We start from the raw sequence: 13,552 nt of genomic DNA on the forward strand, positions 1-13,552 counted from the left end.
GGAGGGGAGGCGGAGGGTTGGAGGGGAAGGGAGGTCGGGACTTGGGAGGATGGTAGGGGAACCGGGGAGGCGTTCCTGTGGGTGGAATTTTGAGACTGGATGAGTATAGCTGGATAAGATTGAAGACGTGAGTGTAAACTTTGAAGGAGTTAGCGGGCCATCTCGAGGCGGCCTCTGTAAATCGGGTTGGGCCGGCCGCCTATCATGCCGGGTGGCGGTCCACACCTGGCACGAGCAATTAGGCTGGGCTAGCATGAGCCCGAAGAACTTCGTGCTGGACCGGGCCAGGTTCGGGAAAAAAAAGGCTCCATGCCGGGCTAACGGCCGCGGGCTGCCTGGACCCGCTGCCTGGACATCTGTAATATCATCATTGGTAATACTTCGTTGGTTTGTTCGTCCCGTCCTCGACCATGGTATCCACCGCAGTAGTCTCCGTCGACTTGCGGTAGGTGAGGAGGGCAAAGCACCGCACCACCAGAGCGCGCGCGCGCGAGCCTTGGCCCGTTGGCCGCAGGTCGGCGCCACAGCAATGGAAGGAGAAGCGGTGGGGAACCGCGGGCGCCAGCTGCCGTGGCGCCGCACGGTGGCCGTGCAGGCCGCGCTGTGCCTCGCGCTCTACGCGGCCTTCAGCATCGGCGAGCCGCAGCTCTTCCCGCGGGGCGGAGAAGGGGGCGGGGTGGACGCGCTGGGGCAGGGTGCGCGCGGCGGAGGCGGCGTCGCCTTCCTCAGCGTCGCCGGCGGCGCGCGGGCGACCGCCGACCAGGCCAGGCTGCTGAGGCAGGTGCGCGCGATTCTTACTCCCTCTCCACGATCCGATGACCCTGCCGTCTGTTTCGGCTCGCTGTGTTCTTCGTGCTCGTGCAGGATATCTTCCGCCTTGTGGCGAATTGGCATTGCCGCATTGCATTCCTTCGTTTAGCGCTGCAATTTGTTTTCACGGTAAATTGGATCACTACCGAGTAAATCGCGTGGGTACGGTAATCTAAAGTTCGAAACACTGCATTCCTCTTCGTTTAGCGCTGCATTTTTTTAACACGATAAATTGGATCACTGCCGATTAGATCGCCCATCTGATGTGCCCGTGAGTATGGTAATTCAAGTTTGAGACATTAGGAATTGTTGTTGATTCGTGGTTTGTTGGACCAATGGAAGTCATTCAGAGTGAAAGATGTCATCGTTGATTTCCTGTATTTATTTCCTTGCGCGTTTATGTGAGCATGCTCTCGTGCTCCTAACCGGGCGATGCTTTCGAACTGATTCACGCAATGGGTGATGATGACTTGCACATTTGCAGATCTAAGACTGCTATTACTCTATAGAGTCTTGGCATTGGACGTACCTGGGATGACGGCACATGCAGCATGCTCCTCTTTTGATGAGGCACATGTGCCAATGTGCTTCCTGACTGACCATGTCTTTTCTGAATTGTGGTGTTGTATTCTATTCTTACATCACTTTATGGACTGGTTAATGCCACAGCGTGGTGTTTGTTTGTTCATATAATTAAGTGAAGTTGGTGAGTGGTTCAGTCTGCTTTGCCACTCCCCCGCTCTGGCATATTTTGCTGTTGATGTCGAATTAATCGGCGTGAAACTTCTATGTACTTCATGTCCCTCAGAACTGTTTTGTTGTCTGTGGTTACATTGATTGACAATTATGCTGATTCTGTTCGCTGGAGAAATTGCACAGAAGTATGCATATCTGATCTAGATTTTCTATCCTTTTTTTTTATAAAGATGGAGGCTGTTGCAAAGGTTTATGAGGTCAAGTTTGTGCTGGATATTGCTCAATCTAGAGAGAATGACCCACTTTGGCAACATGTAAGTAACTAACTTGCGCTAATGAGTAATGAGATTGGAGTTATGTCTAATGTATTTCATCATCCACTGCCAATATGCCAGTAAAGGATTTTTTTTGTAATTGAACGAAACATTAAGTTGTTGTTTCCTTTTTCCCTTTCAGGGTTCCATGTACTTCCAAGCTCTGAATATCCCCTGGTAAGCTAGTTGCCCCTACATTTACAGCCACTTTTAATAAATTCAGCTCTATAGTGTACGATTATGAGACCGGACACATTGCTTTCCTTCAGGTATTCCACCACGTCATCGCATGGGCGGATACTTGGTAACTTTTTGAAGAAAGTGAGTATGTCACACGATCAGGTTCTAGATGTCATTGCTCTGGACACTGGGGCTCTGCAGGTATTACATCTTGAGCAACTTTGAGTTTTGGCATCAGCCTGTGTGATCATCAGCAGTACAGCATGTTAGATATGCTAAATTTTATGGATTCTTAGACTCTGATTTGCCATTCATTTTACAAGGAACCTCTACATGATGGAAAAATAAGCACTTCGTATAGGGAACAAACTAAATGGTTGGAGCGATCACTGGCGCTCACCAGTGGTAATTGGTAAGTGTTTACTACCAGTTACCCCTGTTCATTAAGCATGTCTTTGTAAGATCACCGGAGAAATAAATATTTCAGTGTGTTGAGCTATTGTTTGTAATCATAACATCTCACATTCTTTTTGTTAAGACAGGAAAGTAGTTGTTGGATATGATCCATTAGTTGTTTGCAATGAGGCAGAAGCACCAGAAATAATGAAATTCTACGAACCATTTCAGCGTATTTTTGCAAAATATGAAGTGGTAAATTTGGTTCTCTTTGTTGATGGGAGTTCTATTTTTTCAAATCATTTATTGCTATAACTTAACACTCTCTATATGATACAGGACGCATACATTAGCACGGGTGGGTTTTGTGGATACTTCCACCGTGACAATTCAATGTTGCACATTGGACATCCCAGACCTGGTGGTGACCATACAACGGTAGATGGTTTCTTCTTGCACAGGGTTACACCCCTAGAGATGGTGAGTTTATGGTTCTATGCTAACAGTTGCCGCCAATATCAATACGAAACATTTGAATCTCGATGTAACTTCCACTTGGCAAATGTGGCAGGAGTCGGTGTTGATAAATGTAGAAGGCAAGGTGGTTCAGAGATCTGTTGCCCACCAGCATGGGACGGGAGCCATGTGATCAAAACTCGCAACTTTCAGTCTCTGTTCCGTTCCGTCGTAGCGCAGAACGGAGGCCACGTAAAGCCGTATGGGATTCATTCAGTTTTGAAAACTGTACTGGGATGCACGACACATTTCTTTTGTTTGCCTATTTCAACATATATTTGGCTTTTGCAAGCAATTTTTAGCCAATCCTTATCACTTGCAGACAAACAGGGGTTAACTGTCGGATGCAGAGTGCTGCCCGACTATCCTAGAGCTTGTCAGTATCGTTCAGTATCAAAGATCTAGTTCCTAGTAGTTCCCTGCGTCCCCGAGACCCCGATGATGTATCGATGTACAAGCACGAGCAGCTCATGCTCCTCGCCTGCGTCTCTCTCCCCGGCATTCCGCTTAGCCGCCGGAGGTGCGTGCGCTGACGCGGTGTGAGTGTGACGCCTTGTCTCCCTGTTGGGCGAGCAGTATTCAGGACCTTTTCTAGTAAACTAGAAGTGGTTTAGACTCTTCGTTAAATCAAAGCCATTGGGATGGTTACTTGGTTAGTTCGACGGAGGCATGTTGTTATTGGTACGAAATTTGAATTATAGCCCCTCAAGAAAGTAAAAGCAATTTTTATGGTAACCAGTATCAAACTCCACTGTAGGTTCATCTCGTTTGAATATTTTAAAATGATAAATTTGTTCAGAGCATATCAAACAGTTTTAAAAAGATTTAAAAATATGAAGATATGTAGATGCATCCGTGTTCTATAAACACGTAAAACCTTAAGTCCAAATTTAATAATTTTGAAAAGATACAAAAGAGACAATTTCACACATCTAAATATATGTCTTTTTTCCATCTTTTTATGGAAAAGAATTAAAACTTGAGAGTTTGCGCATGCATAGAACATGGATGCATTTACATTTGTGGAAAGTTTCAAATTATTTAAAATTCGTCTGATATGTTCTTATAATGAATATTCATCGTTTTGAATATTTTAAGCTTTCACTGTAGTACCTGCCGCTATGGAGAATATACATGGTGCGTTAAGTCAAAATAACGAGTACTTTTATCGTACGATCGTTTTAACTTTGTTAGAAGTTATTTTTTTAATCATCGACAAAAATTATTAAAAAATATCAGTAAAATAAATAGAATTATTTAATTAGACTATGAAGATGCAACATGAAAAAATAGAAACATCTAAAATATTTTTTTGCAACATTTCAAAATAGTTGTTGAAACTTCTCGTCACATGTCTAACATCCTGAAAATAACCACCTCAATATCACATATTAATTGAAATCCATTGCAACATCACACTACACTTATTGCAACAAAAGTATACAAAAGAAATCTCACGACAACATCCGTCCTTAAGATTGAAGGGTCTCCCCTGCTGTAACATCATCACGTGTCTATCGCAATAAATTATCGCAACAAAATTAGTGTCAAAACTTTCCACCGCAACATGATCTCTAGGTTGTGGTGTCCAATTTTTGGTTGGGGCATCCGACCTCCTGACCTAAGCATTACCGCGAAATAATTTATAGTTTAGAAAAGGGTGAGTAATTAAAAGAAGAAGAAAAAAGAAAAAGGGGTATAACCCTTACGGCTTTACCCCTCACCCGTTGATGGCCGGCGCCGGCTGGTCCTCCCTCCCCGCCGATCTCCTCAAAGAGGTCTCCGGCCGGCTTTCCTCCGACGCCGACCACCTCCACATCCACCAGGTCTGCACCCACTGGTGAGCTTCCACCTCTCCCCCAGCCGCGTTGCGCCCATGGGTCGTTACCGGCCGCGTGGGTCGGACCCGATTGGAACCAATCGGCGAGTACTCCCTCCGCCTCCCTCGTGGCGACGGACGGAGATTGGAACTCGGTGCTCCACCGGCAGGCCTCCCCTACTGCTGCGGCGCGTCCCGGGGTTGGCTGGCCCTGGTTGACGATGGCCAATCCCCAACGCGGCTCGTGCTCTGGGAGCCCCTCTCCAGCACCGAGATCTCCCTCCAGTGTTTGAGTCCCCTCACCCGAATCTTCATCTCCGATGATCCACTCACATCGTCGGACTGGATTGCTATCGCTGCTCAGATAAAAGGAGAAATAGGGCGGAAGACTCTCTTCTGGCGCCCTGGAGATGCCACCTGGACCATGATGAACGAGCGAGGCACATGCGAGATCGACACCGTCGCGTTCCATGGAGGGAAAGCATACTACATCGATATCCAGCAGAACATTGTTATCTGCGATCTAAACACCGGATCTGATCCTTCTCCCAGGTGCGCTCCAATCTTCTTCGCTTGCTCCGTAGTGAACAAGCTCTGCAGGTGTCCCAGGCTTCACCCCGTGTGTGGGGTCCACCTGGCCGTGTGCAATGGCGAGCTGCTGCTTGTGGTGTTGTACTACTGGGGAAGCCATCCGTCGCCAGCTGAAGCCTACAAACCAGTTTGGACGCCTAACCAGCGCTTGGAGCTCCATGAGAGGGTGAGAGACCTTGGTGACCACTCACTGTTTGTGGGCAGAGGCGACACCTTTGCCCTCTCTGCAAAGGAGTTTCCTGTGATCAAGAGGAATTGCATCTACTATGCGGGTATAGCTTGCAACAAACCATATTGGATATCTGTGTTCCATTTGGAATCTGATGCTGTGGAAGAAATTCCGTACATGGAGAAGCTCAAGGAAGGCAGAACCAACCGGACGCCATATGCCTGGTTTTGTCCTAGAAAACCCTTCCTTAAGCAGTCTTGAAGGTCGTCTTCATGAATAAGCTGTTTGTTTAGGGCTTGTTTAGAATGTGGGAATTTCATAATAGTCTATAGAATGCATTAAGCTCCCTATGAAATTCCTTCAGTTCTGATACTCATCAGAATCTGCATATTTTTTTGGCACACTTAATATCCACTGTTAATTTCCTACATTCTGGGAGTAGAGAACATGGCCCTTCTGTTGCTTTAGGTTTGACAGTTATACCGAACAAAGTAGATAGTAGATTCAATATGGCAGTTATAGCATAAACTAAAAACTGTTTGTATTAACTGTATGGCAAAGCTAGTCACACTCCCCCCCAGTATCAATATGGAACATTTGAATTTCCATGTAACTTCCATTTGGCAAATGTGGCAGGAGTCTGTTGACAAACGTAGAAGGCAAAGGTGGCTCAGAGATCTGTTTTCACCAGCATGGACCGGGAGCCATGTGAAATCTCACGACTTTCGGCCTCTGTTCGGTTATGTCGTAGTGCAGAACAGAGGCCACATAAAACTGTTATGGATTCATTCAGTTCTAAAAAATTGTACTCCATTCACGCCACATGTCTCTGTGTGTCTGTTTCAACATACATTAGGGGCTCGTTTGGTAGGGCTCCGGGAGCGGCTCCTCGAGCGGCTTCTCCCGAAGCCCTGCCAAAGGACGCGCGCGTAGCAAAACGGCTCCGGCTCCGGCGGCGGAGCCCCGCGAATCGCGCTCTCTGGAGCCCTTTCGGGGAGGCGGAGCCAAAAAAAACCGGCTCCCGCGGCTCCTCCTCGGCCGTTTTCCACGCTTGCCCTAGAGGAGGGCTCGCAGGCAGGCCAGGCGACGGGGAGCTAGCCGGCACGGCGACGGGGGACCCGAGGGCCGGGTCGCGACTCAAGGCAGCGCGGCGACGGGGATGACGGTGGAGCTCAGTGTTGGCGGCGAGCTGAGGCGGAGCAGCGCCGGGAACCCGAGGGCCGGGTGGCGACGGGGGGCCGGGCGACGTGTGAGGGAGAAAGCGGCGGAAGCCAGAGGTGATGGGGAACACGGAGGAAAAAGAAAAGGAGAAGGGAAAAAAAGAAAAGGCGAAGGAAAAAAAAGAAGAAAAAAAGAAAAGGAGAGAGAATCCCTTTTCATTTATTTTTTTAATTCAAATGGACTTAAATTATAAATTATTATTAAACATTCAATTCATCTATTAAAAAAATATATATCCAAGGGTATATAGGACATTTGACCTCTTATATCCATAGCTAATAATATAGGAGAAGCCGTTTTGCCAAACACCTTCGAAAACGGGTTTATTGATACCAGAGAAGCCGCTCCATTAAAGAAGTCAGAGCTGGAGCCGTTTTAGGAGGAGCCGGAGCCCTGCCAAACTGGCCCTAGGTTTTTGTAAGGAGTTCTAAGCAGCCCTCTGCAAGGTCACGTGCTGGTGCATCCAGGTGGAGATGGAGACCGGCCGAACATGAGGCTCATTGCGCGGAAATCCCGTGTTGGGTTGCCGCCAATCCCGTCGCAGCTTCACATGCTGCTCATGGTTAATGGATGCGTCGGGATGGGATATCATGGTTAATGGATGCGTGGGGATGGGATATCCGCCGAGGATGAATCCTGTTAAGAAGACGGTAGCAAATTAGCGACAGAACAGGTAATGAGTAGAATTCGTGTGAAGGTACTGCAGAGGTGTGCCACATGTAATTGTAGTTTCAAGCGTGATTTCCCCTTTGTTAGATCAGGTGCGAAGCACCAGCCTTACGCAGAAAGCTTAGCAAGCACAAATTCTCTCGTACGCGTAGGGTCACGTACGGAGGTTTCAGCGAATACACGAGCGTGGATGTTGGTGGGTGCTACCGTGGCGAGTGGAGTGATGAGGCCGTGTTGATATCCCAATCCAACCGGTCGGGTGTGGCAGTTTTGAGTTGTCTGGTTACCCATGTTGATGTCCCAATTCAACCGGGCAAGTTTCTTTGGTTTTCTCTTCTTTTCTCTTTCTTGTATCTTTCCAGTCTAGAACTCCTCTTTAATATAATCAGCAGACAGGCAGCTCTCCTGTCTGGTTCGTTTCGGAAAAAAACAAATTCTCTCGTACATTTTCGACAATAGAGGAAACAATACATGTCCAAACAAACAAACATGCAGCGTGACTGCGTGAATCCAATATGATTTGTATGCGGTTTCTGTTCTGTAGAGAAGATCTAAATTCGAAACCTGTAGAGAAGTTCTAAAATCGAAACCTTGAGTTCGATGCCATTCCTTTGATGTAATCATTAAACGGTCTTTCTCCTACGCAGTACGACACATGTGAGAGTGCTCTAAAAAGATCAAAACTCAACAACGTTGGAAACAGAACTATCACAAAATATGACAATGTGGCCAAGGCATGGACCCTGCTCCATGCTAGCAAACACTCTTGTCTCAGACCAAAACAAAGTTACACGAGAATTCAGATATAATATAACGTGCCGTGTTATCAAATGTGCCGCCTGCCAGAAGGAACTCTGCTCACAATGTCATGCCAGCAGATGATCGATTGCAGAACGTGATCGTATTGGCATGTTTAATTTCTTCAAACAGTTACCAACTATCCGCACATGTAATGGCGGAGAATGCCTATTTTAAAGCCTGACGAGGAAGCAGTATCTAAACTACAGAGCAACATTTACTGAAGATACATGGAGAACAAGCCTACCAGGGACATTCAGAGCTTGGGAGCACAGGGAACCCACGGAAACCACATCATATCATTTGGCTTTATTAGTTTCATAAGGAGAAAAACTGCACAACTATTATATTGATACAGCAAAAATATATCATTCAGGAATCTGTTGTCACACAAGACCTTGGCAGTTTTCTCCAACATAAAGCATGATAATTCTAAACAACTAGCACATGAAGGAATTTGGAAATTCTCACACTCTAAATGAGCCTCTAAATGAATCTGACGAACAACTTACTCACAAAGACATGCTTTGAGCTCACTGCTGCATGAGCAAGGGTGATCTAGGACAGAACCAGGCACGCGGTGTCCAGTTGGTTGCATCTTCCGTGAGCTCCATTGGGTACGGAATTTCTTCCAAAGCACCAGATTCCAAATGGAACACAGATATCCAGTACTGTTTCTCCCGAGGTCTATCCACGTAGTAGACACAGTTGCTCTTGATCATGGGAAACTCTTTTGCAGAGAGGGCAAATGTGTTTCCTTGACCCACAAACAGCGAGTAGTCACCAAGGTCCATCACCCTCTCGCGGAGCTACATGCTCTGGTTCAGCGTCCACTCCGGCTTGTAGACTTCAGCCAGCGACGGGTGGCTGCCCCAGCGCAACACCACGAGCAAAAGCTCGCCGCTGCAGGCAACCAGATGGACACCACGCACAGGGTGAAGCCTGTTGCACCTGCAGAGGTTGTTCACCAAGTAGCAAACGCGGAAGCCTTCTTTTTTTTGTCAGTGCTAGATGTATGGTTTCTAGATGCATTACGATCGTGCTAAAGTTAAAATAACAAATTGTTAACTGAAAATCTCGGTTCGGGTAAGCGTCGAAGACTTGCTCAAGTCCACGCGCCCTGCTTCTGCGCAAGTGCCCCGGCGGCAGATAGTATCTCACATTTTCACTACAGCGAGCAGAATGGCAAGACAACAGGAGAGGAAGCCACTCGTGAGTCGTGCAAGGAAGCGAGCATCAACTTGTGGGCAGGTAAAAGAGCACGAGGGAGCGGGTGCGTGTCGCCTTCATCGGGAGCTCATGCCGCTTGTGAGTTGAATGCCCGTCAATGGCACAATGGCATAGTAAACGATTGGCGGTAAGCCCATCCTCAGTGCCAACACCGCTTAGCCCCGCAAATAGAAATGCTCTATCCTGGGGTCCCTGTCAAACCAACTGGAGATCAGACTATTAAGGTGTACTCCCCTCCGTCTAAAAAACAAGTCATTATGTGTAGTTGTCAAGATTTGCGGATCAAGACTTAAACTAGTAAATTTCTTTTATGCGCGTAAGGTTTCGGATAGTGACGTGAGAGACACGGGATTAGACTGGTTCGGGCAAAGGAACGCCCTACGTCCAGTATCGGGAGCTGCTCGTGTTGCCCACGCGGGGTTCTGTAGTAGGGGTTACAGGAGTACGAGAGAGGGAGCTGATCCTAGGTCTCTTGGATGTGCCCTGAGGCTCTAAGTGGGTGTGAGTGTGCTCTGTTCGCTCGAGAGAGTCCCCTATCTCAGGATCCCCGGTCCTCCTTTTATAGCGCAAGGGGGAGCTCGGGGTTACAATTGAGCCAGGCGTGAGGAGAAGTAAAAAAGATAAGCCGAGTAAAATGTAACATAAGAAGAGGGACCCAGGGCCGCCGCCCCTCGCTCCGGCCTCCGGTCCCTATCAGCGCGTCCGTCGAGGGAGGGCGGTTTCCTCCAGATCCTGTCGATGATCTTCCCTGGTCGCCGTTGCTGCCGAGCGCGATGATGATGTTCAGCCTTGGCATCTGTGCCCGCCGGGGAGGATGGTCGATTCTGTTATCCTGCTGATCACCCGTGAGACGCGGACGTCGCATCCCTGTCATCAGGAGCGCGGGGCGCGAGAACGAGCGGGACGCCTTCCTGTGCCGGCCGGCGCGGGTCCTGAGTACCCTGTGGCGAATCAGAGGGAGCCGCGGTCACTGCAGCTTGCGCCGCACGGTCGCGCATGGGTGTTCGCGACAGGTTGCGTTGGGGGCGCCAGCCCCTTTTTGCATGCTAGGGCCGCGGCGCATTTATGGTGAGGTCGATTGGGGGACCCACGAGATCAACACCGTGATCCTCCAATCTACGCCGGAGGTGGATATCTATCTTGTGGGCCCGAACGAGTCCGACCCTCCCGTCCCGGGTCGGACGAGGCAGAGTTTTGCGACCGAGGTCGGGCACTCCCGACCCCGGTACCCTGGGTCGGACGAGGTGGAGTTTAGTCTTCAAGGGGTCGGGAATGTCCGACCTCGGGACGTTGGGTCGGGCGAGGCGGAACGTGGCCTCTCCCTCCCATATTGGGCCGACGGCAATCTTGCTACCTTAGGTGGGCCTGGGCCTTCACGTTTTGTTGTTTCCTTGGACTTGGGGAGATCGTTAATATTTTCCCCCAACAGTAGCCCCTGAGCCTGTGGTGGAGCGAGGACGCTCCTCCAGAGGCTGCTATGATCGCTAGCATGGGATCCTCGCGGTTGATCCGGAACAGGAGGTGTTGTTCGGATGGCCTGGCCGAGGGGATCAATTAGGCGATGCATCCTGCGAGCGACTCAGTGCGGGAGGACTTCTCATCGTTCCCTTCCGTCTGCGAGCCTTGAGTTGAGACCACCCGCGTGGCCTTAGGTTGCGAAGCCAGCCCCCGAGCCCCCGCGCGTTGCAGGGGACCGGTCGGAGGTTGGGTCGACTTTTGTTCGTTCCCCCTCAAGCGTCCGTTCGCTAGGATGGAGGGGGCGAGCCGTGCCACGCTATCCTCGTCGGACGAACCGTGGTGCTCGGTGAGCTACTAACGGGTTGATTCGAGTGGGATCCCGGTCCCCGTTCGGGGGGGTCCGGCTTGGACCAAGCTGGTGGCGTACCCTAGGCTCCGGTCAGCCAGTTCATATAGTTCCCGAGTCCGTTCGGTCGGATCCGGGGGCTCGTTGCCTTTCTTCGGGGAAAAACCATGAACTTTGATGTCGGTCCGGACTCGAATGTGAGATTGAGACGCCCTGGGCTGTCGCGCGCCTGGGTGACGGTCGCTAGCGGACCCGTCTCTTCTCACCCCTCGCTCAGGGTTATCCTGAGGCGGCTGTCGAACCCGTGGCGGGCCAGCCTTCGAACCTCTGGATCGTAATGGGCCGTAGGGGAGTTTTCAGCCCCGTATCCCTTTTTACCTTTCGATGGGCCTTGGGCCGAATCGTAGTGGATGTCGCGTCCTGGGCCGAATGTGAAGGACGTCGTGTGCGTGTCTTCCGGGAGACGAAGTGGTGGAGGGTGCCAACCCGCAAATCGAGGGAAGAGGGGATGTTTCTGTGGCAGGTCGTGTGCGCAGTTTCCGAAAGAAAACGGGCGTGACGGGGGCGTACCTGGCGCCGCATTTATTACGATAGGGGCATCAGTTCTGCTTCCGTCGCGCCTTCCCTATAAAATGAGTACTTCCCCTCGCTGGTTCCGCCCGCCATTTGCCTTCAAGCCTTTTCGCCTCCTCGCGCGCCCTCAGCTCCTTTGCGCCCGCTTCATCTTCCTCCGTCCAGCGCCGCACCCTTTCTCCCCATCCTCCGTCGAGCTCCTCCCTCTCCGGCGATGGGATCCTGGGCGATTTCCCACTTCAGCCCCTCGCGCGCCGAAGGCCTAGTGAGGAAGGGCCTCCTCTGCAAGAGGACGGAGGCGGGTGAGTGGGAGCTTCCGGAGACGGAGCAGGCGCCAGCGCCACCCGCCGGCTATGTCGTCTCCTTCGCCCACTTCCACGAGAGGGGGTTCGCGACTCCGCCGAGCCTCTTCTTCCACGGGCTCCTGCATTATTATGGGCTTGAGCTGCAGCACCTCAATCCCAACGGGATCCAGCACATCGTGGCGTTCGTCGTGCTGTGCGAGGGGTTCCTGGGCATCGAGCCCAACTTCTCGCTGTGGAAGTACTTCTTCACGGTCAGCCTGTACCAGAAGGCGGAGAAGAAGGGGAGCCAGCAGCGGTCGCCCCCAGTGCCGATAGGATGCGCTAGAATCCACCTCCGCCATACCCGCGCCAAGGAGTACATGGCGATGAAGACCGCGGCGTCCCACAAGGGGTGGCATCAGCAGTGGTTCTACATGAAGAACTACTCGAACTCTCCCCTACCGGAGTTCACTGGCCGCATTATCGAGGTGGCGCCGGAGGTGTGGGTGTACGACCCGGTTGACAAGGAGAAGAAGCGGATCCATGCCCTGCTGCAGGCCATCGAGCACCTGAAGGGGAGGGGGTTGATCGGAGCCGGAGTCATCGGGGCGTACCACGCCCGGCGGGTGGCGCCGCTGATGCTCCGGGTCCGCTCGCTTGCCGACATGACCCCGGGTGTGCCGACCGAGGGCACCGTCCTTGCGACGGGTGCGCTCGCCGCCTCCGAGATCCGGCGGCGGATTCGGGAGGCGCTGGAGGACAAGGACGCCGACTACCCGGTACCCGAACACCCTCCGATGCGCCCGGACGAGAACTTCATTGACCTGGTGAGGATTTTGTGCACCAATCTTATTTTCTCGTGTTTCTTGGTTCGCCGCTCTGACGCGAGGCCTTTTTGCGTTTGTAGGGCAGCATGGCCCAGGTCGTGGACTCGCGCCCGCCGGTGCCGGAGGACGCCGAGCGGTGGCTGCAGAACCGTCTCCTTGCTGAGAAGCAAAAGCGCCGCAAGGACAAGGAGACGGCGAAAAAGAAGAAAAGGGCCGCCAAGGAGTTCCAACGGCGGCGACGAGGACAGGTCGTGTCGGACGACGACGACAACGATGATGACGACGATGAGGAGAAGGAAGAGGAGGAGGATGACGATGACGAGGAGAAGTTTATCCTTTCCCCCCGGTCGGGCGCGCTCGTTATTCGGGAGACGCGATCCCAAACGGCCGCGAGGGATGAGGCGGGCGGATCGTCCGCCCGGGACTTGGTCCCGCAAAGCTCTGGGGCCGTACCCCAGGGGTCGGCGCGGAGCGCTCCCCAGGGGGTCTACGGAGCCCGCCCCCGTCCCCGCGCCTGCGGCCCAGGAACAGAGGAGCGGCGACAAGCGGCCGCTGCCGGATGCCCCGGGGTCGGCGTCCGGCTCGGAGGCAAAGCGCGCAAGCCGTTCTTGCGCTGGGGGAACGTGAGTTGAATTTCCTCGCGAACCTCGTTCCT

General features: G+C 51.5%; 1 protein-coding gene and 1 pseudogene across 1 annotated transcript; both read left to right on the plus strand.

Moving 5' to 3' along the window:
* Positions 1-391: 391 nt before the first annotated feature.
* On the plus strand, positions 392-3,326 carry LOC117851755 (uncharacterized). Its single transcript, XM_034733651.2, has 8 exons — positions 392-781; positions 1,737-1,820; positions 1,963-1,997; positions 2,090-2,201; positions 2,324-2,412; positions 2,543-2,651; positions 2,736-2,876; positions 2,968-3,326. Exons 1-8 carry the CDS (start codon positions 530-532, stop codon positions 3,043-3,045), a joined length of 900 nt encoding a protein of 299 aa, XP_034589542.1. The 5' UTR covers positions 392-529; the 3' UTR covers positions 3,046-3,326.
* A 1,255-nt stretch (positions 3,327-4,581) lies between these two features.
* On the plus strand, positions 4,582-6,104 carry LOC140222447 (putative F-box protein At3g25750; annotated as a pseudogene).
* The last annotated feature ends 7,448 nt before the right edge of the window (positions 6,105-13,552 follow it).

The sequence above is a fragment of the Setaria viridis genome, chromosome 4 (genome assembly GCF_005286985.2).
Source record: "Setaria viridis chromosome 4, Setaria_viridis_v4.0, whole genome shotgun sequence".
Lineage (NCBI taxonomy): Eukaryota > Viridiplantae > Streptophyta > Magnoliopsida > Poales > Poaceae > Setaria > Setaria viridis.